Source organism: Haliotis cracherodii, unplaced genomic scaffold (assembly GCF_022045235.1).
Source record: "Haliotis cracherodii isolate W230 unplaced genomic scaffold, xgHalCrac1.p SCAF_8, whole genome shotgun sequence".
Lineage (NCBI taxonomy): Eukaryota > Metazoa > Mollusca > Gastropoda > Lepetellida > Haliotidae > Haliotis > Haliotis cracherodii.
Genome location: NW_027266341.1, coordinates 31,372,480 through 31,400,415, shown reverse-complemented (window position 1 = coordinate 31,400,415; position 27,936 = coordinate 31,372,480). Strand labels below are relative to the sequence as shown.

Here is a 27,936-nt window from a genome sequence, read left to right as displayed (position 1 = left end):
TGCACGCGATTTCCAAACTTTACACACTAATCCTGCACGAGACAAATGGTGCATCTCGAGTCATGGATCTATGGCGTCACGTGTGATGATCATCGATTGAAACAACGTATGTTCAGGCAGATATAGGTAATTCTTCATATTATAACCGACATGTATGGTATTCGCGTTTCTTCTTTTTCGGTGAGTTTGTGATGGAGGATGGGTATTTTTGTTATATCAAGTACGAAGGCTATTTTTACTGCTAGCTGGTAATTAGGTATGTAAGTATGTCGTTCCAATGTAGGTTGGCTTTGGATTTAGCGCCGCTCTGAGTATAACGACCAATTAATTGTACGAGGTGAGGGGCGCGGAGGGTGGGGTGTTAATTAACCCTTGCAACCAGGAAACTTTGGAAGAAGGACGTTAGGCATCGGCTCAGGTACAGAAAGTGTACGCAGTCAGGTAATATGATAAACAGGTACAGACGGTAGGTAGCTATATATGAGAACATTGAGCTGGTGGTCGATATTTGCCACTCAACACCAGGTAGATAGGCAGGTAGATAGTATACAGACAGGTAGGCACATGGCCAGCTTCAGGCATGGACACAGATTCAGGCACACAAGCACATGAATAGTTTCAGACACATATACAGGCAGTTAAGCACATGAATATCTTCAGGCATAGAGAAATATGCAGGGAGGCGAGCACGTGAATAGTTTCAGGCGTAGAAAAAATATACAGATATGCAAGCACATGAATAACTTCGCGCATAGACACATATGCAGGAAGGCAAGCACATAGATAGTTTCAGGCATAGACAAATATACACACAGGTAAGCACATGAATAGCTTCATGCACAGACAAATATACAGGCAGGCAAGCACATGGATAGCTTCAGGCATAGACAATTATACATGCAGGTAAGCACATGAATAGCTTCATGCACAGACAAATATACAGGCAGGCAAGCACATGGATAGCTTCAGGCATAGACAATTATACATGCAGGTAAGCACATGAATAGCTTCATGCACAGACAAATATACAGGCAGGCAAGCACATGGATAGCTTCAGGCATAGACAATTATACATGCAGGTAAGCACATGAATAGCTTCATGCACAGACAAATATACAGGCAGGCAGGCAAGCACATGGATAGCTTCAGGCATAGACAAATATACAGGCAGGTAAGCACATGTATAACTTCAGGCATAGACAAATATACAGGCAGGTAAGCACATGTATAGCTTCAGGCATAGACAATTATACATGCAGGTAAGCACATGGATAGCTTCAGGCATAGACAATTATACATGCAGGCAAGCACATGGATTGCTTCAGGCATAGACAATTATACAGGCAGGTAAGCACATGGATAGCTTCAGGCATAGACAATTATACAGGCAGGCAAGCACATGGATAGCTTCAGGCATAGACAGACAGAGAGGTAGGTAAGTACATGGATAGCTTCAGGCCTAGACAGACAGAGAGGTAGGTAATTTAAGTACATGGATAGCTTCAGGCCTAGACAGACAGAGAGGTAGGTAAGTACATGGATAGCTTCAGGCATAGACAATTATACATGCAGGTAAGCACATGGATAGCTTCAGGCCTAGACAGACAGAGAGGTAGGTAAGTACATGGATAGCTTCAGGCATAGACAGACAGAGAGGTAGGTAAGCTCATGGATAGCTTCAGGCCTAGACAGACAGAGAGGCAGGTAAGCTCATGGATAGCTTCAGGCACAGACAGACAGAGAGGTAGGTAAGTACATGTATAGCTTCAGGCCTAGACAGACAGAGAGGTAGGTAAGTACATGGATAGCTTCAGGCATAGACAGACAGAGAGGTAGGTAATTTAAGTACATGGATAGCTTCAGGCCTAGACAGACAGAGAGGTAGGTAAGTACATGTATAGCTTCAGGCATAGACAGACAGAGAGGTAGGTAAGTACATGTATAGCTTCAGGCATAGACAGACAGAGAGGTAGGTAAGTACATGGATAGCTTGAGGCCTAGACAGACAGAGAGGTAGGTAAGTACATGGATAGCTTCAGGCCTAGACAGACAGAGAGGAAGGTAAGTACATGGATAGCTTCAGGCCTAGACAGACAGAGAGGTAGGTAAGTACATGTATAGCTTCAGGCCTAGACAGACAGAGAGGTAGGTAAGTACATGTACAGACAGGTAGATGAGTACATTATCCAGATAGAGAAACGCTAGATCACCGCACTCACTTTCAGCTCATTCTGACATTTAACATACTGAGGTCTCGAAGAGCCAATAAAAAGAAATGTTAACATTTAGAGAGAACTTTCGACTTGATAAAAAAGAAAAGTTTAAAGTTGAAGTGTCTCCCCCCTCGCGAGCCTCAGGTTACAGCTTGACATTGCCTCCTTAAACAGACACACGGCTAAGTTTCAGGTATCTCGACCATGACAATGTTACTTAGTGAGTGGGGGACATATTCCATTACCCTTTGTCACAGTGACAGGCCCGTACAGCAGCAGTACAATAGAGATAAGTCGGGACAGCTATATTATTCTCATTTTTAGGGTTAAATATATCAGGGCCGACCATTTGATTTTCGGGGCCCCCGCAAATGCTGGAAGAAAATATAAGTTGTCCTCTGCCCTCTCCCAAAAAATTAAAGGAATTAAATTTTTAAAATTCTGTCCAAAAGAAATGGTTTGACTTTACTATTCCGAAAAAAAAAATACGCTCAACTTTTGATAGGAATAATCACATGTCTTTCTATGTAAATATACACTATATTATGATTATCAGTTTTGTGTGTCATAGATATAAACTCATCCCTACCTAATGTGAAGTAGTATATGTTTTGAAGCCCCGACTGAACAAATCACATATTAAGTGTCAGATTTTTAAACGGTTGACAAACTTCAATTGTCGCGTGACGTGTAACGCGTGCACATATGCAGATATTTAAATCAAAGGACAATGCCGTTTTTGTATGACAGTTATTGCAACTGTTACTTCTTGATTACTTGATGGGGGAAGTACAGTCACCCTGCTGTTTAACGATATAATATGTAACACAATCGATAGCATAAAACTTTGGACTTTATAGGTCTTTGAGGAAACGATTAGTAACTGTATATTTGACGAAATACAAATAAGATTATGATAATGTTGACAATGCTGTGTTTAGCTAAAGGTTTAAATGCAGACATATTATTCATATCCTCCACATAGTAGAGTGACGCTGTTTGGTTTAGGATATTTGTTGGTGTGGATGGAAGCATATGTATTAAACACGACTAAATATATTTTCCATTAACTCTAAATGATTTGATCATGCTATCCAAGGGAGACAACCTGCATGGTGAGTTGTGAAGGCAATTAGTGTACGAAAGCACACGCTGTCAGGCCTTTGACCACCTGGCTATCCGTGGCTGACAGGAGGGAGTGAGTGAGTTTGGTTTAACGCCGCTTTAAACATTATTCCAGTTATATCACGGCGTGTCAGCTTAATGTGGGAGGAAAGCCCGAAGTGATGCAGGTCTCAGACCTTTACCACTTCGGTGAAACCCACGAGCAGGGGTATGGTGCTGACAAACCTAGAAACATAATCGGGGCAAACCGGGATTCGAACCCACAATCATAGGTTTCTGGCGTGCCCAAGGTACGCAACTCTGCACAGCGAATCGCGGCGCCTTAGACGACTGGGCCACCCGTGCCCCCCGGCTAACAGGAAGGTTCGCAATTATGGATGTCATTATGATGATGATTATTATGGTGCCGATGATGATGGTGATGATTACAACGACGACGACAAAGATGATGGGGATGATGATAATGGTGGTTATGATGATGATGAAGATGATAATGAAGAATAAGATGATCATGATGATGATGATGATGATGATGATGATGATGATGATGAACGTTTGCCCAAAACACAACACTCACTGTGCAAAGTTATAACCCTTCAATCTTCCTTATTTCAGACGGATCAGAAGGCTCAGACCTTTCTGACCTGGAAGTGACCAATACGGTGAAAGCAGAGGTGAGGGAGCAGGATCTTGTTGACCACATTGTGCAGCATAAGCTGGTCAGTCAAATGAGCCGAGATTCTCTTCGGAATGTAAACCAAAATTTATGATCCTAATGCAACTCTTAGTGTTTCAACCAATACTCAAGAGCAACGAAATGATGTGTAAAATCATGTTTTGCTACGATTCCCTTATCGTTTTAGGAATCGAGCGTCTTAAGAACAGGAAATGGCATATTTCATAAGTAAAAGCAGCAACATTATTTCCACAATCATAAGAATCTCCACAAGACTGTATGGCAAAAGGGATGACTTCATCTTTCCAATAGTCAACTTTCCCTTGTTGTCGAGCAATACTCCTGCAGCTCCAGCCTTTGATGTCTACATTTCACGACTTCTTGTGGCAATGGAAAGATTATGTCGCTTTTATGTAGCCACCATCAAACATGGGTGTATACTTTTTAGCCGGTCAGTTTATAGAAACAAGAAAGCGTGGAGCTTAACATTTTTCCAGGTGTATGCTGAAAGTGGCAAAAACTCACCCCTGAGAATTGTAATTCGGTTATAATTATTGGATAATAATTTTTATTTCTGCGAAGGTCTTGGAGCCCGAGGGAAGTTCCTACTGGGTGGGCCGTCCACTGACGTACTTCCTGTTCCCGGCGCTCACGTGGGATGAGCTGGAGCGCTTCCTTCACCGTCACGGAGCCTCCCAGGCCTGTGTGGACAAGGCAATCGTGGATCTGGAGAGGTATCAAATAAAGATGCTGAGCTGTGAGGATCTCACTGAGTCGACAACCAACTGATAGCTCGACACAGAGGTTGTGTGATTTTACAGAAAACATTTCATCGTTGTTGATAATCAAGACTCCGTGTGACGTCAGGAGATCGGACTCTGTGTAAGGAGCTAGCGGAATATCTACAGTGTGAGCTCACAGATCACGTCACGACAAAATATGTAACTACTTATGTGTAGTCACTAATTTAATTTTGAAACATTGTTTCACTATTTACCTTATTTTGTAATCAGATGACGGAGGCTTGTGATGAACGGTCTAACAGTTCCAATAATACTATGAAACTAGATGAAACAAGACCATGCATGGTCTATATATGACTCATTTAGCATAATGCATACATCAAATGAGTGAGTATTGTTTTACGCCGCTTTTAGCAACGGTCCGACCGTGTCACGGCTTTCGACGGTAGAGCAACTAGACCCCCCGCGGAGCTTGAACGAAAGTCGTAACTGTCATAGAAGTGGATACCGAAATATATGGCTCACGTTGCGCGATTCGCTGTGCGGAGTTGCCTCCCATAGGCGTACCAGGATCATATGTTCGAATTTCAGATTCGACTTCATGATGGTTTTCCAGCACCACACTTTTGCTTGTGGGTTTCACAAGAGTGTGGGACACGAGTGGCCCAGTCGTCCAAGGCGCCGCAGCTCGCGATGCAGAGTTGCGTCCCTTAGGCACGCCAGAAACCGATAATGGTGGGTTCGAATCCCGATTCGCCCCGATTTTGTTTCTAGGTGCTCGTGGGTTTCACCAAATTAGTAAATGTCCGAGGCCTGCATCACTTCGGGCTTTTCTCACACATTAAGCTGACACGCCGTGATATAACTGGAATAATGTTAAAAGCAGCGTTAAACCAAACTCACTCACTCATTCTCAAAAGTTTAAAAAATTAAAGATATATGTCCACAGAGAAGGGCGAACACGATTCACGTATTATGACCTTTATTCACAGATTATTTGATGACACGAAAGGGGAAACAAATATCAAATGATAAACACATAGTATTAAAGAAAACAATACTAGTAAGTTCAAAAATAAAAATAAAAATTTCAAGCAATATCACGACTGATGACACAGCAACAATATTATCTCCTGTGAAGAAAGATGTCAACTTTGTATTATTATATCCAGGTACCTGCACAGTGTGTCATATCAAAGAGGTAACATGAACACACGACACATACTCTCTAGGCCAGACGTTTCTAAGACTTGGTTTACGGGTCCGCCGACTTCCAAAAAATGAGAAGCAGTGGGTTTTTTAACCCGCCGACCAGAAATATGTAAAAAGAAAAATCATTTACTGGCATTATAGATATAAATATATTATTAAAAAAACACAATAATTAATATACTTAACACTTGTTGATCATTTATCTTAAAACTTAAAAATAATTGATTATGACGAATCGCGACAGGTCCGGGTTAATAACGGAAGGAAACCTGTTTCTTTACCGATTTCCCCCGCCTCCATTTTTTCATACCTACTTCACATTTTGAGGAAATAAACAATATAGTAACTGAAGTTCGAATTTATTCCTATTTTTGGACCTACCTCGAATCCCTTATTGAACAATATTTTAATACCGAGCATATTTCACATTGATGAAATTGACAACGTATATCTTTTAAAAACCCAGCATACTCAAATTGCAACAACGCTTCGATTTATCAACAATATACTACAGCTATTGTGTTTGAAATTATGTTGACTTGATCTATCGTGGAAAAGGCCTGAAAGAGGGTCACGGACTGTCGCAACAAGATTTTTAGTCAATGTATCATGTATGTCCAGTATATACTGGAGTATATATGGAAATATAACAATGAGAAGTTAGACGTTTTATATGTAAAACTGGTCACACACCAACACGTACACATCATGTTAGAAGTGCCTAAATAAAGAACCGATCTTTAATCCCCATTGAATCCCCTCATCATCATCCTGGTAGAACTGGGCGTTGTTGTGGTGGTTGTGGTTGTCGACGTTGTTACGGTGGTCGTAGTTGCTGCTATGTCGTTTTGAACGCTTTTGAGGAACTTTTTGGAGAAGAAGGCCGCAAAGGTTGCTTTTTCGTCAGCGGAACATTGAGATGCCAAGTTGTTGAAAGTAAAAAATAATCTGAAAATAAAAGTATATGAAGACATAAAACCTTATTGGAGAATCCACTGACTTAAAATGTGAAAAATATAAAATGACTTATAAAACTTATGATATTATTCTGGTCGCTCGCCCCATATGGATTCCGGGACAGAAAAGGCACACAATGTTTGGGGTATGAGCCGAGCAAAATGAGGATCGTGTGGTCAGAATGTCTGGCATATCTGTTTGTGTTCATACTATCCACCACTGATTTATTAATAGGTCCACCGCGATATAGCCACAATATTGCTGACTGCGGCGTAATACAACTTTCACTCCCCCAATCGTTCCACATCTTATACCATGACATCAAAATTCATTGTTGACAATTACGTTGCAATGTTTTGTGTCAACTCTTTTTTTATTGATGACAATACTATGACTTAAATGAATTACATTCAGCAGTGACCCGTGAAGATCCGGGTTTAAATAGATCTTTAGGATCCCATGCTTGCCGTAAAAGGCGACTATGCTTGTCGTAACGGGATCGGGTGGACAGGCTCGCGGACGTGGTTGATGCATCTCATTGTATCCCAATTTCGTGGATCGATGCTCATGATGTCAATCATTGGACTGTCTGGTCAAGACTTGATTATTTACAGACCGTCGTCAAATAGCTGGAATATTGCTGAGTGCGGCGTTAAACAACAAACAAACACACATTAAGCAGTAGGAAAACGCCGTGTGCGAAATACGCATCAGTCGGAAAGCGCACGTTAAATCTCCAAAGTAAGAAGAAGAAGAAGAAGAAGAAGAAGAAGAAGAAGTAGGAAATAAGAAACAAAACAGATTGTTACAGTTACACGACAACGCAAAACTATGTTTAATGTTGTGTTCTGCAGAATAAATAATTCACGTCCAATCCGCTGTAGTTCTGAGTTGTCTAGGCGCAGCTACGCAAACTAATTACAATAATTCTGCGTTGTCCCCGCGTAGCAACGCAGAAATATAAAGCATTTCCGTGGAGTTTCTGTGGAGACTCCGCCGGAATTTGTACGGAAAAACCATTAAAAACGTTTGAGTTGTATTTATTAACTATTCTAAATATTACATGCATTAATAATTTTGCACCCTCGTCAGTACTTACTTGTATTTGATGTCTACATTGGGTCCTCCAAGACCAAAAATGTGGAAGAGCGCAATGCAGTTTGTTTCTGTGCTGACTAGTTTGCAGAACTCTCCTTTCTGCCATAAACATCCGGGCACTTTTGTCAACGTCTCCAGCGCCGAGGTATCTACGTCGTTGCAGTCACGTGATCCCTCCAGGGGAAGAAGTTTTTTGATTTGACAACGCCGGACATTTTCTATGTAAGTGACACCCTTTAAAAAGAATATAGTTTTGTACATTTAGACAAATAATGAAGAACGGAAAAAACCTCAGGGGCAAAAGAAAGAAAACCGATTTTTTTTTATGTCATTGAAAATAGAAAGAACTGTCGTTAAATTTCATTATATCAATTTAACCATTCCTCATTCCTGCAAAAGTTTGTAATCTGTGACTTGGTAATTTAGTGTAAAAATGAATTGGTTTAATGAAGACTGGGGCGAGGTGAAATGGGATTTAACGTCGCGTCCAAGATTATTGCACTTATATAGCGACGTGCACAACGAGCAGACCAGTCCTTCTTTTAGCCCCTAAATGCCGAGCGCCAGACAGGGTGACAACAAGTACCATCTTTTAACGTCTTTTGGTATGGTAAGATCGAACCCCGGACCGGCCGCTCTCGGGGCGAACCCTCTACCACTAGACCACGGAGGCGGTCCACTGGGGGTGAGGAAGGAATATGCAACCACAGGATCCCTTCCATGTTTGAAATGTTGTAATTTTGAGATGTCTAAAAGCTCAAAGCCTTTCCATATTCAAAAGAAATGTATGCCAAAAGCAGAGTCGATTGTACGATTTTGACTATATCATGAATATTTATTTACGAATCACTTTCGCATAGTGATGACACCAGGTTTTCGCGAAAAGGTGCACGTATTCTGCCCCACCGGTGTCACCCGTCACAAACACATGCAAAGGGAAGCCAATTGTTCACCTGAAAAAATGGTACAAGGCAAAATAAGGGAATTACATGGGACATAACTCTTGTCATTGAGGGGTCTAATTTGGTAATTTGAAAGCCATTCTGAGGCCTTGAGTGTTTTTGAGAACTTTTTACATAGATCTAAATATGAAACAGATGAGACAGTCTCACTGGTCTCCTTTATTTCTAGTTCAGGTGGGTATAGCAGTGTCGGGGAATTGGCTATTTGATGGTTTATGAACGATATCAGATCAACGACATACCTGAAGCTTAAGTCAACTTCTTGGCCAAATTACTATGATAACCATCAGCAGTTGTGTCTTATGCGAAATGGTTTTTTTAATGTTTTTTTTTTAATGAAATTATTTAAAAAAATAAATCATGCGAAGTATTCTTTGAGTGCTGACTAAGCGCCAGTACAGTTAATATTTTGGATGTTATATCGCCAACTTAAGATATTTAAATTCAAATTCAAACATATAAGAAAATTACCTGAGACGTATAGTTTCTTTTGCTCTTCAGTATAGGTCATTCAGTGAAACCTCGGGTATCCGTAACCCGCTTTCGAGAGGATCACTGTTATAGTCTAGTTTAGCAATTACTATTCATTAATCCGGAAATCTGTTAAACCGGAATTGACTTGGCGCGGCCGTCCGGAGTGTATTGTATTGTGGAAAGGATCCGGGTTAGACTATGTCTTCAGAAGTCCATGCAAGAGACGACTAACGGGATCGGGTGGTCAGGCACGCTCACTTGGTTGATGCACGTCATCGTCATCACAATTAGGTGGATCGATGCTCATGATATCAATCACTGGATTATTTGGCGCAGATTTGATTATTTACAGACCTCAGTAATATAACTGGAATATTCGGCTTTAAAAAGAAAAGAAATGAGCAGATGAAGGATAGAGGGAAGTTGTGGCTTAAAATAGAATTAAATCATTCTGGTATTACTCACGTTGAAATGTGGGATACCATAGTGTCAGGGTTGACATCATCATAACAACCATTGCTTACCATAGAATCAAACTCCGCCTGTTTATCCTCCGAATTGATGCAGTACTGATGAACCTGTGTTGCTATGCGACAGTCGGATGTTGCAGCAGTGAGGCATGATGGGAAGAAGTCACATGATGCGTTAACGCTAAACGCGTCACATCCTGTCAGCGCTGAAACATACAGCCACACAAGCGTCAGTACGTCGTCGACAGCGAGTGAGGGAATAATATTTTGCGCCGCTTTCAAGCAATGTAATGGCGAGGGATATCTGTTCCACACGCGTTCCTTTAGCTGGATTGAGTGAGCGAGTGAGTGAGTGTGTGTGGTTTTACGCCGCTTTTAGCGATATTCCAGCAAGATCACGGCAGGGTACACCAGAAATGGGCTTCACTCATAGAACCCATGTCGGGGATCGAACCCGGGTCTTCGGCGTGACGAGTGAACGCTTTGTCCACTAGGTTACCCGACCGGCCCCTTTTAACTGGAGGGGAACGGGTGGTCCAGTCAGCTTGATGTGGGAGGAAAGCTTGAAGTGATGCATGTCTACCTCTTTAGTGAAACCTACGAGCACGAGTATGATGCTGACAAACCAGCAAACATTATCGGTGCGAACCGGGATTCGAACCCACAATCATAGCTGTCTGACGTGCCAAAGGGACGCAACACTTACGGCGAAGTGTGGCGCCTTAGACAACTGGCCCCGAGGGTACATGAACTGACACAGACTTACGGGAGGGCACATTGACTGACCAACCTGGAGCTGGAGATGACTTGGGAAGCACTGGAAGAAGAGTGTCCACTATCGCCTGAGCACCTTGACCACACACCTGCTTCACCAACACAACCATGTAGGATGCAATCCTGTGGAAGGAAAACATGCGCAAACGATCAGTACAGATCATACACAAAGGGGCATGAAATACTTGTATCTCATTACCTTTAAAATACTATTGTGTGCAAGGCAAGAACTACAGTAGGGTTTTCAACGTAGGGTTTTTAGTCGAAGTCTATGTCCAATGCTATGGAAAATAGAATACTATTATTTTCAAAAGTCCAAAACTATCAAAAAGCACCAGTTTACTAATAGACCTATCTGTGTGCCAAGTTTGTTTAAGAAATCTCTCATGGTTTTGGAGTTTTTGCTCCGGAAACGAAACAAGGCGGATGGACCGAAGGAAGGAAGGAAGGAAGGACAGACGGAAGGACAGACGGACGGACGGAGAGCACCCATTTCTATATCCCCCTTCCACTTCGTGGCGGGGATACATCAAGAGTCTCTTGACATCTTAACTCAGGTTCCACTAACGGACATATCGGGCATCTGCTCAAGGGTGTCAATGAACATCTGAACCAACGAGTGCCGAAACCAGTAAATTCAGAGAACGTGTATGAAGTGCTAACCCATCGTTTTTGAGACCTGTAAAACATTTATGTCCACATAACAATAAACGCACAATGTGGCAGAGACTGTACGAATGACATTCTTCATTTGTTTGTCTGTTGTTTAACGCAGCACTCAGCAGTATTCCAGCTATATGACGGCGGTCTGTAAATAATCGAGTCTAGACCAGATAATCCAGTGACTGACATCATGAACATCGATCCATGCAATTGGGATACGATGACATTCATGAGTAAGCGAGCCTGACTACCCGATCCCGTTAGTCGCCCCTTACGACCAGCATAGTCGCCTTTTACGACAAGAATGGGTTGTCGGAGACCTATTCTACCCCGGATCTTCACTGGTCTCCTGCATTTCTGCTTGACAGATGTTGTTGTCTAATCGCAAGTTGTTACCTTATTACAAATTTAAGAAATGTAACAACGTGTTATACCTTTTCTGTACCTCTCCAGCACCGTCTGAAGAAAACATGTTGCGAATAGCCTGGGCGTTGTCACGGTTACCAAGGACCGTACACACCGCGCCGCTTTGGAACAGACAGTCGGATGATATTCCGTTGGGTTGAATGATTGCCATAAATATCTGAGGGTTGAGTGTGTCGCATGGAATAAAGTCTCCCAGTTGTAGCTGGTTCTTCATCAAACATTTCCTCACGTTTTCAATGTAGGTAAGACCCTGCAGGTAGATAAGGCAAAGGTGACAGTCAACATGCGTATATTGTGTTGCAGTCATATATACATCGTTGCCGTGAACTATATGTACATTGTTGCAGCCATGTATATGTACATTTTAACTAATGCAACCACACCTTGACTCAAGCAGTCTAAAGGCAAGTGGTAAAGTACGGAAGAGTAATGGTGCCACTTTCGCAGAAATATAATATTTTTAAACCGAAATTTCTCTTTATTTCTATTACTTCTTTGTTTTTTTTTAAATTTTGAGTTTTTCTCTCGTTACTTCCATCACATTTTCGTAATTTCAACTGTTATATCGACATTTCGAGTTCTTTCTCATCACTTTAATTATTTTCTCGTAATTTCGATTATTTTCTAATTATTTCAAGTTTATTTCAAAAGCTCGAAATTTATAAAAAAAAAAATTTTTCTCGTTATTTCAATAATATTCTCAAAAAGAAGAAGAAAATAATCAAAATTACGAAAATATAATCGAAGTCACGGGGAAAAAAAGAAATTTCGATACAATTTAGTTTGTGAGAATACAACAACAGGATAAACAAAGTACCTTCGCATCCAGCTTATCCTGTTTACTTTCGGTTTGCTCACAGAATCCTTTTGATTCATCACGAGCGTAACACGTGTTGACGCCCACACTGACACACTGGGTGTAGAACTCACAGTCCCCGCTCTCGGCCAGCCGCTCACATTCCCTGAGGGCTCGAACTGATAAAATACAAACAAGTTCTCAATGTCCAGTGTTTACAACATTCCCGTTTTATTGACAATTACTGTGTGAAACCACGGACATTGATAGGTTTTCTAATGTCTGGAGTGACGTTTCACACCCCAAGGATTACTGAACTATTTGACCCGTGAAGTTCCGGGTTAGAATAGGTCTTCAGCAACCCATGCTTGCCGTTAAAGGCCGCTCACTATGCTTGCCGTAAAACGCGACTATGCTTATCGTAAGAGATGATTAACGGGATCGGGTGGTCAGGTTCGCTGACTTGGTTGATGCACGTCATCGTATCCAAATCGCGTGGATCGATGCTCATGGTGTCAATCACTGGATTGTCTGGTCCAGACTCGATTAGTTACAGACCGCCGTCATATGGTTGGAATATTGCTGAGCGCGGCGTTAAACAACAAACAATCAAACTGAACTATTTGGGGGATCCGGGTCGGAATAAATACCCTGTACCCACTTGATCGTCGACTGAAATGGAACTGATTGTTACTGCGTGTTATTCCTTGAGCGTACATCGATTTAGTGGATCTATCAATGTTTTGTCTGGTGACATAGCTCTTGTGAGTTTTGAGTATGGTTTTACGCCGCTCTCAGCAACATTCCAACAATATCACGTCGTCGGACACCAGAAATGGGCTTCACACATTGTCCCCATTTAGGGAATCGAACCTGGGTCTTTGGCGTGACAAGCGTATACTTTTATCACCAGGCTACTCGTCCGCCCCTGATATAGCTGTAATATTTCTGATTACAGCTTAAATCAACTCTCAATCACTGACTAATTTAACTGAAGATGTCATCACATTTGATTTCATGGGTAGCTGTAAGGGGAGATCATATTAGTTTTTGTTCGATGGAGGAGCTCTAAAACGACAATGTACTGTTATATTGACTATGTTCTGGTATATTAGATTTTGGTATTTTGAAGAAGTACAAGAACTTGTGTATTGTTTATGCACGATGCACACCTCGTTTTAATCATTCACTTGCAGAAGTGACAAACTTCTGTTTCACTAAGTAGTAACGTCAATCACCTGTGTCATTTTGGGAAATCATCTTCTCACACCTAAAAGGCACTCAGTGGTAAAACTGCATTGCCGGTCATCCGAATACTGCGCATTTAACCCAACACACAGTCACGCGATGAAGGGCAAACATAGTTCAATTTTTAATTACTGTGGTTTTGCTCATTGTAATAGTCTAAAAACCTACAAAGCGGAAGACATGATACCACAGTGTGGTGTTGTCAAGAAGCATGACATGATTAATCCGATTAAGGCTGCCTTCAAATTATCCTCTCAGCTCCCTGGGGAGTTAAGGTACGCAAGCAGCCTTTTGCACTCTTGAAAGGATTGCCATCTAATCTTACCGGGTACCCATTCTCTGCTGGGTTAACAATGCCTGATTTGTTACTCAGTAACTTGCCACAAAAAACACCAACATTTTCATAACCTGTGTTTCGGTGTTGGACAGGGTTAAGCGATACAACCTCTCAGGTCCCCATGCGGCTACTCGCGGCCGCCAGCGTTTCTACCATGACCATTCCAGATCGTTCGTCTTTCATCGATACACCAATGTACTTCTTTCACACGCCTACATGTATGAACACAATAATTAAAGGACGTCTCGCATGGTGCTGCCGCTCTAACTATAACGTCCAGGAGAATTGATGTTTCCCTTTTTCATTGATCCTTCATGTAAATATCAGGGCTAGAGTCGCTGAAGGTAAGTTGAAGTGGAATGGGGTTTAACGTCGCGTCCAAGATTATTGCACTTATATAGCGACGTGTATGTACGTGTGCGTGTTTGTGTGGCTGCTTGTACTAGTCCGGACTGATGCCGACTTATAGTGCTAGCTCACTGAGATGCCATGCCGCAGTTTAACATGAATCCCCCACTCAGACACAGTATACTGACTCCGAGCCGACCAGTCCTTGTTTTAGACCCTTAATGCCGAGCGCCAGACAGGGTAACAACAAGTACCATCTTTTAACGTCTTTCGATATGACGCGGCCGGGGATCGAAACCCGGATCTTCCGCTTTCCGAGGGGACGCTCTACCACTAGACCACGGAGGCGGTCAAGAGTCGCCGAAACACTTTGTAATAATTACACTTCATCTACTTTATATATATGTACATTCTCTTTCCTCTTGCTCTTTTTATTTTGAAAAGGTAATACTAGACAATTTATATTTTGAGGGTTAGGATATTCACGCCTTATTGTCGGTATTTATCGTCAAACTAAACCAACTTAGCCCCGTCCCCAAAATTGGCCTCCCAGAAGTGGACGATACATTTCTGAATGATCGTGATGATGATGATGATGATGATGATGATGATGATGATGGTATTAAAGAAGTGCTCTACCTGTATCGTCGAGCTGGGTCAGGACCTCGGTAGCATCCTCAGGGAATATGTTGTCGAACTTCTCCCTAGCGCCTTCATTACATCCTTCGACCAAGGCATCAAACCGGGAAATGAATCTGACAAATATAGATTCAACTCTAGAATATTCTGTATACGCTGAAGAAGTCATGGAAACCACGGTCCAAAGAAAATGAGAGAGAGAGAGAGAGAGAGAGAGAGAGAGAGATAGAGAGAGAGTGAGAGAGAGAGAGAGGACATAGACACAGAGAGGGAAAGAGAGAGAGGGCAGAGAGAGAACGAGAGAGTGAGAGTGAGAGAAAGAGGGAGAAAGAGAGCTCTAGTCAGATATCCTTCTCACGAGACAAAAGAGAGAGAGAAAAAGAGAGAGGGCAGAGAGAAAGGGAGTGCGCGCGCGCGCGCGCGCGCGAGAGAGAGAGAGAGAGAGAGAGAGAGAGAGAGAGAGAGAGAGAGCTTAACGTTAATAAAGGTATTAACACATACTGTCGTGTGAAGACTCCCGACTCGAGAGTATTACTTACGCCGCTTTTAGCAATATTCCAGCAATATCACGTCGGGGGACACCAGAAATAGGCTTCGAATATTATACCCATGTGGGAAATCGAACCCGTGACGAGCCAACGCTTTAACCACTAGGCTACCCCACCGCCCCCGGTATATAAGAATGTTTATACAGCTTGGACTAGCTGTTGGGTTTTTGTCACGAGATTCCTTTAGAATACTGTACTGAATAGTGTAATCATTCCCATCCTACTCTGAACTCAGCTTCACCACTGTATCTATTCGGAGATCGAAGGAGACTGAATTCTGATACTTTTTGGAAAATCGATATAATATCTTTGCATCTCAAATAGTGTTTCAGTATATTTTGATCAGCATTTGAAGATCGGTTCTTTCGAACGCTCTTTGGTTGACAAGTTTTGCAAAAGAATACCCGGATGTCGGTACTCACTGTTGTTGAAAGGGCCCGGACTGAAGAGAGGCAAAGAGGTCAAACAGCGCTTGGACATTGGATATCGTGTTGACCACTGCACAGAGCGATACGTTTTGGTACAGACAGTCAGACTTAATGCCAGAGGGTGCAAACACCTGTTCCAAGTCACCAAGTTGGTTGCCATTGCAGGAAGTGACGTTGTCGAATGTTAGTAAGTTCTTCTGAAGGCACACTCTGACGTCCTGAAGGTACTTCCGGCCCTACAATTAGAAGATGCCAGTCACCATGACATATTTACACTTTAAGGAAAAGCTCAGCACCAGTCTTTCATTTATTCATATATTCTGATTATGTTTCTAGGTTTGTCAGCACCATACCCGTGCTCTTGGGTTTCACCGAAGTGGTAAACGTTTGAGACCTGCATCACTTCGGGCTTTCCTCCCACATTAAGCTGACAGTATAACTGGAATACTGTTAAAAGCGGCGTTAAACCCAACTCACTCACTCACGATACAAGGTGTTATTGTGTCGTAGGTATCACCAAAGTGGTTAACGTCTAAGACCTGCATCACCTTCCTTGCATATCAAGCCGTGATATAACTGGATGATAGTTCAAAGCGGTGTTAAATCTCACTCACTCACCCACTCACTCCGTAACTTTTGTACATGTGATGACACTTGACATTAGTAAAACATCTTAATATGTCCTGACACAGGAGTAGCACCTGGCATCAGGCACCGTAACCATCATATACCATAGATAACAACCATTCACTCACTGGACCACAGAACAGAGAATATTATTCAACACCATTTGGTATTGAACACATGTCCAATGTTTAAAAGATTTTTTTCATAAAATTATTGCATTATATAATTACTAAAATGCATGTACATAAGTGCTTCTCTCGCGGGAATTCCGGGTTAGAATAGGTCCCCATTAACCCATGAGGTGGTAAGAGGCCACTAAACGGATCGGGTGGTCAAGTTAGGTGACTTGGTTGATTGTCATCGTACCCCTTCGGCGTTGATCGTCGCTTATAACATCAGTCACTTGCTTGTCTGATGAAGATAGGGTTATTTACAGAAAGTCACCAAACACCTAGAATATTGCTGAGCGTGACGCTGAAAACAAACAAACAAACAAATCTAAAGGGCCTGCTTACCAGGGAGTCAAATTGTTCCTCAGCTGCCGTTGCTTGTTGACAGAAGTTTCCAGTGTCCTCGCGTAGTGCGCATGAAGCCTCTTCCGGTTTTACGCAAGCAGGGTAAAAGTCGCACGAGGTGCGTTTGCTGAGTGCTTCACAATCTCTTCCTGAAACGAGTGATAACTGCAATAAAGAAACTCTAACTAAACGATTCCTTAACTGTCGGGTTCAGTCAGTGGCCAAAGTATCGGTCAGATTTACGTTCAGGCGATATGACATCTTATGGTGGTACGTGGTTCTGAGTGCATCGCAAAGGTGTAGCTAATCTACGTTGGTTGCGGAGTGTAGTTGGATGGGTGTGTTTGGCAAGCTTGAGTTCTGGGTCTTTGGTAATAGTGCATTTTAAATAAGCCCTTGATTATAGTCACGATCGGTTAAAGAAAGGTAAACATCAACAAAGTAGGGCTTATAACAGATATAGGTGGGTTTAAGGTAACATTTGGAACCTGAGCAACGCTATTTACGCAGGAAACTATATTAAAAGTGACCAGAGGATATACCTTCACTCTATCCTTGTGGTCAAGACTTTCTCGTGCAAAGCACAACTGTCGCGTTTTGGAACTACTTCTGTCTTGTTTGCAGGTAAAAGTGTGTTACATTATAATAATTTAAAGAATGTATAACAAATTGATTTGAAGGCCCTGCTCCATTAGGACAGACTGTGGTTGATAGCATGAAATCAATAAACGTCGTTAGGTAAAGTCACTCGTTGTAACCCATGTCCCATTAGTCGCCCGTTAAATATAGTAATCGAGTCCTACATAACGACTGGAAGACCTGAACAAACACGTGACCTGACATCACAATGGATTTCCATTTCTACACACGTCAGCAGTACGACATCTTGATGAACGGGTTTCGCAAAACAAACTTTTTTTGATAACACATTGTAGTCGTGCTTTTACTTTAAAAACATCATTCTATTATCTGCCGCAACAGATTCCATTGGGCGTAAAAGGCAAATGACTCTCTTGCATTGGGAAGATGAGTTTATTTTAGAAGCATAATAAATGTTAGAAAGATTCATCGCTTTAAGTTTGCACCATTTTCATATCATCATTCGTATCTTCTCATAAAGCCAGTTAGTGGAGATATGGAAATATGTGCTGATTAGCTCCATACTGTGACAGAGCTCACCTCGTAACTCGATGCTTGTAGATGTCTGCTTGGTTGCTGTTGCTGTTGTCGGTGAAGTCGTAGTGTCAGGGGATGATGTTGCATCAGGGCCAGGCCTCAGTATGTCCAAAAACTCCCTGGGAAAAATGTTCTCGATGTTTTCCTTGGATCTTTCGTTACATCCTTGCGACAAGGACTGGAATCGAGCGACGAATCTTAAAAAGGAAAAGGGATGAATAAAAGTACCTGTGTGGTGAGCGGGCATGAAGCATGCATATTATCACAGAACTGATAGCTTCATTCAAATATCCTTCTCACGTGAGAGAAGAGAGAGAGAAAGGGAGAGGGCAGAGAGAGGGAGCGAGTGAGAGAGTGAGAGAGAAAGAGAGAGGACAGAGAGAGAAAAAGAGAGAGGCAGAGAGAGTGAGAGGAAGAGGGAGAAAGAGAGCTTCATTCAGATATCCTTCTCACGAGAGAGAGTCTCAGAGAGAGAGAGAGAGAGAGAGAGACTTAACTTAACGTCAATAAAGGTAATAACACATACTGTCGTGTGAAGACTCCCGACTCGAGGTTGGAGAATATGTTAAAAAGAGTGATGACATTTGTCGAAGAGCTGAGAACGGCACATAAACTGACATTCTGGTAAATGCAGTCGGACTTGATATCAGATTGCGCGAAAACACGTCCCAGATCCGTTGAATCACAAGATGTGGCGTCACTAAGACCCAGAAGGTTCTTCTGAATACAGGTTCTCACATCTCTGAGGTACCTTTTGCCCTGAAACAGCCATGTATATTTGTAACAAGTGCGCTATAGGTATATTCGCTAGATATAAGTAACATGGTCCACGTTGGGACAGGTATTGACTGCTGTGGTTCATGACGAATGCCTTAATATGTCTAAAAGCTGCGTATCCTTGTAATAAACCATTACGTCAGACATCAGTCTTTCAGTTGCATCACGGCAAGGTCCATGGGGAAAGACCCAAGTGACAAAGGTGATAGACTTTGATGATACAGTGGAGCATGGGGACAGTGGAAACAGACTAGAGGTGGGGTGAGTTTAAATGGGGTAAAACGTCGCGTCCAAAATTATTGCACTCATATAGCAGAGTGCATATGTTTGTGCGTGCGTGCATGCGTGTAGCAGCCTGTACTAATCCGGAGTAATGTCTATTTTATAGTGCCAGCCCACTGAGATGCCATGCCGCAGTTGAACATAAATGCTCCACTCAGACACAATATATTGACTTCGAGCCGACCAGTCCTTGTTTTAGCCCCTTAATGCCAAGCGCCATAACAACAAGTACCATCTTTTAATGTATATCGGTATGACGCGTCCGGGGATCTTCCCGACCTTCCCCTCGGACGCTCTACCACTAGATCACGGAGGCGGTCGCTAAAAGACCAAAGACCTTAATAAGGACGGATGTAGAAGCCACGAGCAGCGTCCTAACATGGCTAAGGGACGAAACTTTGCAAAACCAAAGATGACAGAGTAATCGGAACTCCCGAATCTCGCGGACGGCAATCATACATACATTTTAGGGGCCTTCCATTTGAAATCATGGGGGTAGCCTGGTATTCTTCTAAAAATATATATGTTCCCTAAAATACTGGAAACAATAATTTGTGCTTAGGGTTTACATTAAGTTAACCAGCCTAATAAAGAAATGTATCGATGTCTCAATCCATTTTATTTCTGAGCTCTTTTTCCGAGGGAAGACCAATGTTTTAAACAAAATGCTCTGTCTCAAACAAAATCACAAAAGTACTCAACCAAACCCAACCCGCCCCAACCCATCCACCCTTAACGAATATGTTATACATTACAGGTCAGTTCTATAGTGTGATACATTACAGGTCTTCCCATAGTGTTATGCATTAAATGTTGGTCCTATAGTGTTATGCATTAAATGTCTTCCCATAGCGTTATGCATTACAAGTCTTCCCATAGTGTTATGCATCACAGGTCTTCCCATAGTGTTATACATTACAGATCTTCCCGTAGTGTTATGCATTAAATGTCTTCCAACAGTGTTATGCATTACAAGTCTTCCCATAGTGTTATACATCACAGGTCTTCCCATAGTGTTATGCATTAAATGGCTCCCAACAGTGTTATGCATTACAAGTCTTCCCAAATTGTTATACATCACAGGTCTTCCCATAGTGTTATGCATTAAAGGTTGGCCCTATAGTGTTATGCATTAAATGTCTTCCAACAGTGTTAGGCATTACAAGTCTTCCCATAGTGTTATGCATTAAATGTCTTCCAACATTGTTATGCATTACAAGTCTTCCAACAGTGTTATGCATTACACGTCTTCCCATAGTGTTATGCATCAAATGTCTTCCAACAGTGTTATGCATTACAAGTCTTCCAATAGCGTTATACATCACAGGTCTTCCCATAGTGTTATGCATTACAGGTCTTCCAACAGTGTTAGGCATTAAAGGTTGGCCCTATAGTGTTATGCATTAAATGTCTTCCAACAGTGTTATGCATTACAAGTCTTCCCATAGTGTTATGCATTAAATGTCTTCCAACAGTGTTATGAATTACAAGTCTTCCAACAGTGTTATGCATTACAAGTCTTCCCATAGTGTTATACATCACAGGTCTTCCAACAGTGTTATGCATTAAATGTCTTCCAACAGTGTTATGCATTACAAGTCTTCCAACAGTGTTATGCATTACAGGTCTTCCCATAGTGTTATGCATTAAATGTCTTCCAACAGTGTTATGCATTACAAGTCTTCCCATAGTGTTATGCATTAAATGTCTTCCAACAGTGTTATGAATTACAAGTCTTCCAACAGTGTTATGCATTACAAGTCTTCCCATAGTGTTATACATCACAGGTCTTCCCATAGTGTTATGCATTGAATGTCTTCCGACAGTGTTATGCATTACAAGTCTTCCCAAAGTGTTTTACATCACAGCTCTTCCCGTAGTGTTATGCATTAAAGGTTGGCCCTATAGTGTTATACATTACAGGTCTTCCAACAGTGTTATGCATTACAAATCTTCCCATAGTGTTATACATCACATGTCTTCCCATAGTGTTATGCACTGAATGTCTTCCAACAGTGTTATGCATTACAAGTCTTCCCATAGTGTTATGCATTACAGGTCTTCCAACAGTGTTATGCATTAAAGGTTGGCCCTATAGTGTTATACATTACAGGTCTTCCAACAGTGTTATGCATTAAAGGTCTTCCCATAGCGTTATGCATCACAGGTCTTCCCATAGTGTTATACATTACAGATCTTCCCGTAGTGTTATACACTACAGGTCAGTCCTATAGTGTTATACATAACAGGTCGGTTCTATAGTGTTATACATTACAGATCGGTTCTATTGTGTTATACATAACAGGTCTTCCTACAGTGTTATGTATTAAAGGTTGGTCCTATAGTGTTATACATTACAGATCGGTTCTACATTATATCCATGTACGATGCTAAATTAATTTTATCCGCATTTGAAAATAGTTCAGCAATCACAAAGCTGAAAACACTAATGATAAGCTCTGATCATTGCGCCCACGTTGGGATTCTAACCGGGCACTGAGCGAACACGTTAACGACTCGGCTTGACCACCACGCAATACATGTAAACAAACAAACAAACAGTGCCTTCTCACCAGGTTGTCGAGTTCCCGCTCACCAGCCCTGGACGTCTGGCAGAAGTCTTTGGCTGCATCTCTGAGGCTGCATGACGTCACACCCCTCTTCACGCATGCGCTGTAGAAATCACATGACGATCTTTTGGCCAGAACGGCGCAATTCGTTTTTACATCTAAAATGAATTAGCGATGACTTTAGATACAACCACAGATTGTTAAGTGTTTTCCCGAAATGCCTGCTGACAACATCCGTGATGTTAATACTATCGGAAATATTATGCTTTCAATTTCGGAAGATTCTTCCAAAAATTAAATTAAAAAATACAAACTGTCGCGAATCGTCGAATTTGGTAACAAAATATAGTAAACTACGGTTATAACAAACTCACAGGGACCACTGATATTAGATCGATATGACCGTAGTTCGTTATAAGCATGTACACAGCACATATACAGAAAATGGCCGGGACAAAAAAGTTCGTTATATCCGTCAGTTCGTAATAAGCGTGTTCGTTATAAACGTATAAGCCATTCAACTAACATGAATTTCATTGTTTTTGTGTTCGCGTTCTAATATTAATAGGTGAGGTGAAATGGCGTTTAACGTCGCTTTCAAGATGCTTGCACTTGTATAGCGACGTGCACGTGTGTTTGTGTGTGCGTGTGTGTCGACTGTACTAGTCCGGCTTATGCCGCAGTAAAATATGAATACCCCACTCAGATACAGTATTCTGACTCCGAGCAGACCAGTCTTTGTTTTGTCTTCAAATGCCTATAGCTAGCTAGCGCCAGACAGGGTAACAACAAGTACCATCTTTTAATGTCTTTTGGCATAACGCGGCCGGAGGTCTAACCTCCGACCTTCCACTCTCCGGGCAGACGCTCCATCCGCTAGACCACGGAGCTGGTATGTAATATTGATAGTGAATGAGTGATCATGAGTTGGGTTTAACGCCGCTTTTAACAGTATTCCAGTTATATCACGGCGTGTAAGCTTAAAGTGAGAGGAAAGCCCGAATTGATGCAGGTCTCATACGTTTACCACTTCGGTGAAACCCATGAGCACGGGTGTGGTGCTGATAAACCTAGAAACATTATCGGGGTAAACCGGGATTCGAACCCACAATCATAGGTTTCTGGCCTGCCCAAGGGACGCAACTCTGCACAGCGAATTGCAGCGCCTTAGACGACTGGGCCACCCGTGCCCCCTGTAATATTGATAACAACTTTAACATTATTTTATATTTGGAAATGTGCCCCGCAATGGATTTTCATACATTAAAAGCGACTGCATCATGAGCATGTGTTTATGAATCACTACCAAATAATGATGACACCAGGTGTTCGCGAAACGGTGAGCGTATCCTGCTTCACCGGTGGCACTCGTCACATGCACTGTGTTTTCATTTTCGTGTAGACTACCGACCACAATCTCATACACATTTCATTCTTCATTTCAAATTTCATCATTAACGTTAGTTTTGTATATTTTTACTTGTATGTCTTGATTTATATGTATATGCACTATTTAGTTCCGTCTTCCCAGCATAAATTATAATTTAAAACTGTAGATATTGATATAACTGTAGATATAAATATAACATGTCAACGCCAGAGAACAGATTCGCTTATCCCTTGAAACAGATTCCATTTGGCACATTATATTAATGGATCACTGAAATTTAGTGATGACACCAGGTGTTCGCGAAAAGAGCAAGAAGGTCATGATCTACCGTTAGCACCGGCCACTCACACAATTTATATAAAAAGTAAATGTTTGTTTTTTGCCTGACGCCGTACGGCAATACTCCTGTCATGCAGGTACTGAAAGTAAGTGTATAATCTGCAAAAGAAGGTGAGGTGAGGTGAAATGGGGTTTAACGTCGCGTCCAAGATTGTTGCACTTATATAGCGACGTGCATGCACGTGTGTGTGTCTGTGTGGCTGCTTGTACTCGTCCGAAATGATGCCGATTTATAGTGCTAACTCACTGAGATACCATGCCGCAGTTTAACATGAATACCCCACTCAGACACAGTATATTGACTCCGAGCCGACCAGTCCTTGTTTTATCCCCTTAATGCCGAGAGCAAGGGTAACAACAAGTACCATCTTTTAACGTCTTTTGGTATGACGCGGTCGGGGATCGAACCCCGGACGTTCCGCTCTCCGGGCGGACGCTCTACCCCTAGACCACGGAGGCGGTCCTGCAAAAGATCATAGACCGGATAAAGATTGTTATACTTACGTCCAGTTTTATTACCGCCCTGTCTTCGCCATTTGTTTCTTGAGGTTACAGGCTGTCTGGTGGACAATACCGAATTTACAATCAAGCAAAATACGACCACCCCGATGACAATCTTCATTTTACCCTTAAATTGCTATCTTTTGAGGAAGACACAAGCATGACCAAAATATTTATACTTTTAAAATATTCATTCAAAAAACGTTCCGAAATTCTCATTGGTCCACGGTACGAGGATTGGTAGTTTAAGGAAACGAATCGGTTTAAAGATTTGACAGCGCGAGTTTGCAATGTTAATGAGTTAAATCATTACGTGAATTCTATACTCTGCAGTATTTAACCTTAAAGTAAAACCAAACACAAGAGGATTCTCACATCGCTAGTGACGCTCACAATGTTTGTTCACAGTAGACAGGCTTACCTGTCTAAACGCGCGGGTAACTGACTGTGTATTTTGTCGGCTGATGTTGGTCTAATCCAAATAGAGGGGTGGTTTTATCCACTGACTAAACGTTGGTGGGAGACTACATCAACAATTGTCACATGTTCCTGTGGAATTGCCAATGCCTCTTCAATATTTATGAAATGTGGTGTTTTTAATGTTCAAACATTTATTATTAAAAGGAACACGAAATGTTGACACCCTTAAAAATAAACTATTTCATTGCTTGAATTAATGTTTTGCCCATTGCATGGATGTTACATATACAATGTATCCACTTGAAAATCATACCTTTAATTCACAACGGCATCCTGAAAATAAAACATAGAATAAAAGCATTTACAAATTTTAAAAATATAACATTTTCGCAAAGAGAACATTCGCTACAAAAGTTTCTGAATATATATGTAACCTATAACGGTGACTTATCTTAAGTGCATCTTTCAAAGCATCATGTGCTGCCAATGTTATGTGTGTTATAAAAGGGACAATTAATACCTATTACAAATAGAAGAGTCAAAACCTCTTCGATATGTACAAGGAATCTCTGCTGAAGCAAAGTCCATTGAACAAATCCGAACATTTTATGAATCACTATCGAATAGTGATGATACCAGGTGTTCGCGAAAAGGTGGGTGTGTCCTGCAATGGCGCCCGTCACAAACACATGCAGAAGCAGGGCAATTGTTCACCTGAAAAAAACACGGGAACGTGTGGTACAAGTCAAAATAGGAAATTTCATGATCTGACTGACCCTAAAAACGTCCACCCAATTACTTGTTTGAACACACAGTACAAACTATTCACAGGGTGTCTTACAGATCTCGCGTCATCGTACTGCGCTTCGAATGACATTATCTACATGGAGCCGAAAGGAGCCAGAAAGGGATGTTGGGGTTGTAAGGATCAATTGCTCGTTCAGAAAATGATCCTTGAAGAGACTAAAACTTATCACCGTAACCTCTCAATGTGTTGGATGGACTACAGAAAAGCTTATGATTCTGTACCTCACGAATGGATTTTGAGGTCACTGGAATGCATTGACCTCCCCGAGCGACTACTTGTTTTACTCAAGTCTTTAATGAATTGCTGGTCAACTCAACTTGAGATGTATTCGCAGGGGCAGGTAGTGACTTCGGAACCCATTTCTATCAGAAGAGGAATATTTCAGGGCGATTCTTTAAGTCCTTTGCTGTTCTGTTTTTCATGAAATCCTTTAAGCTCTTTGCTTTGCAAAGAGGAAGGTTATCATCCTGGACCTCATCAGCACAGATCCCCAACACCCCTTACTCACCTCCTTTACATGGATGACCTTGAACTTATTGCCTATTCGTACTTCGGGATGCAGATTAGGGACAAATTCCAGAATGCCCATATCAAGGAAATACTTCGGACAGAATACACATGTAGACTTACGAAAATCTGGAGTTTAGAGCTGAACGCTCGCAATAAATTTAAAGCCATAAATACTTATGCTGTACCCGTCCCTTCGTATTCTTTTGGTGTTGTTGATTGGACAAAACAAGAAGTTCAGGGTATTGACACCCTCACACGAATAATCATGTCAGACAATAGCTCCCACCACCCTCGCTCTTCCCTCAATCGCTTATACTTACCGATCATTATGGGAGGGCGTGGTTTGATTAACGTTGAGGCTCTTCATGATAGAATTGTTTTGTGCACTTTTGCGCACATTTATTTGTCTGATGATCCTCTTGTGAAGCATGAGACTGTCCAACACATTGTCAGTGGATGCCCAGCTTTGGCACAAACACAGTATCTTCAGCGACATGATGGTGTAACCCGATCATTTTATTACCGTCTTCGCCATGCTTGTGGTTTTGACACAGTGGTCCATCCATGGCACGACCCGAAATACATAATGCTTTGGAATAGGCCCATTTACAGCAGTATCCAGGCCAACAAACCTGATCCTGTCCTTTCTGACAAATCCAAGTAAATCATGTATGTCATTGAACTTTCTGTCCCTTTTGACACTAATGTGATTGACAATATTTTAATCTGTAAAAAATTAAATCACTGTATGCCTACCCTTCACCCAATTCGAAAAACTTCAATTGTATTTGAAGCCAGATGGGTCTTTGGCAATGTTTGTTTGTTTTTGTTGTTGTTGTTTAACGCCGCACTCAGCAATATTCCAGTTATATGACGGCGATCTGTAAATAATCGAGTCTGGACCAGACAACCCAGTGATTGACAACATGAGCATCGATCCACGAAATTGACATGCATCAACCAGGTCAGCGAACCTTACCACCCGATCCCGTTAGTTGCCTCTTACAAAAGCATAGTCGCCATTTACGGCAAGCATGGGTTGCTGAAGACATATTCTATCCCGGATCTTCACGGGCCCTTTGGCAATATAGAAAATCTTACCTTTGACATCAAGATATATGTCAGACATTAACTGACTTGATTTTATCTATCTTATTGTAACATAACCAAGAATTGATCATTTTCTATTTCATGTAAATTGTCATGTACTCATATCAATTTCAATAGCATATGGTTAACTTTTTTCCTTATACGTGGCATTATTCGATATGTCACTTGTACCAAGTTCTTTGATAAAACAATTAGTGTAGTGATCCGTTATTTGAGGGGGAAAACTGCTTAATCCACGAATCAGTACTCTCAACGTTTGGTTTGACTCTAAAAGTTGAAGACATGTCCATTCATTTTGTACTGGCTTACAAAGCACAATCAAAGCTGGACAACGAGACACGGTGCAGTCCATAAAAGTACTAGTTCCACCAAATCCTTGTCTCAAAGATGAACCATAATCCGAAATACAACCAAGGAAGGACTTTCCTCATATAATATCATGTGGATTCATGTGCAATCTCAGAAAAGGGCAAGAGCGAAGTTCATTTCTGTAATAACTTAACAGAAAACTTCATTCCTTGATCCATACGCCATGTGTCATTAAATGTGGTGACCGCAGTTATAGTTACATATCCATCTGAAAAGGTTCCGAACAATTATCGAAAATGAAAGCAAAATTAATGTCATCTGATGTTTACTGAGAAAACAATATGTGAAATTTGGGGATAAGCCCTTTGGCAAGACGTACGGACACCGATTGTGCTTTCCTTCCTTGCTGGCCTAGGTCTTTATATAGAAATCGGAATACTACTTTGATTGGCAAAATCAAAACAC

The 27,936-nt window shown here is 41.6% G+C and overlaps 1 protein-coding gene across 1 annotated transcript; it reads right to left on the bottom strand.

Annotated features, from left to right (window-relative positions):
* Window positions 1-6,164: 6,164 nt before the first annotated feature.
* On the bottom strand, window positions 6,165-24,435 carry LOC139450204 (uncharacterized). The gene is made up of 13 exons (XM_071231881.1): window positions 24,318-24,435; window positions 22,088-22,242; window positions 18,982-19,214; window positions 18,459-18,652; window positions 17,280-17,428; window positions 16,132-16,373; window positions 15,162-15,277; window positions 12,611-12,768; window positions 11,802-12,043; window positions 10,721-10,827; window positions 9,985-10,136; window positions 8,026-8,258; window positions 6,165-6,917 (listed from the first exon to the last, which is right to left on the bottom strand). Exons 1-13 carry the CDS (start codon window positions 24,433-24,435, stop codon window positions 6,710-6,712), a joined length of 2,307 nt encoding a protein of 768 aa, XP_071087982.1. The 3' UTR covers window positions 6,165-6,709.
* Window positions 24,436-27,936: the final 3,501 nt, after the last annotated feature.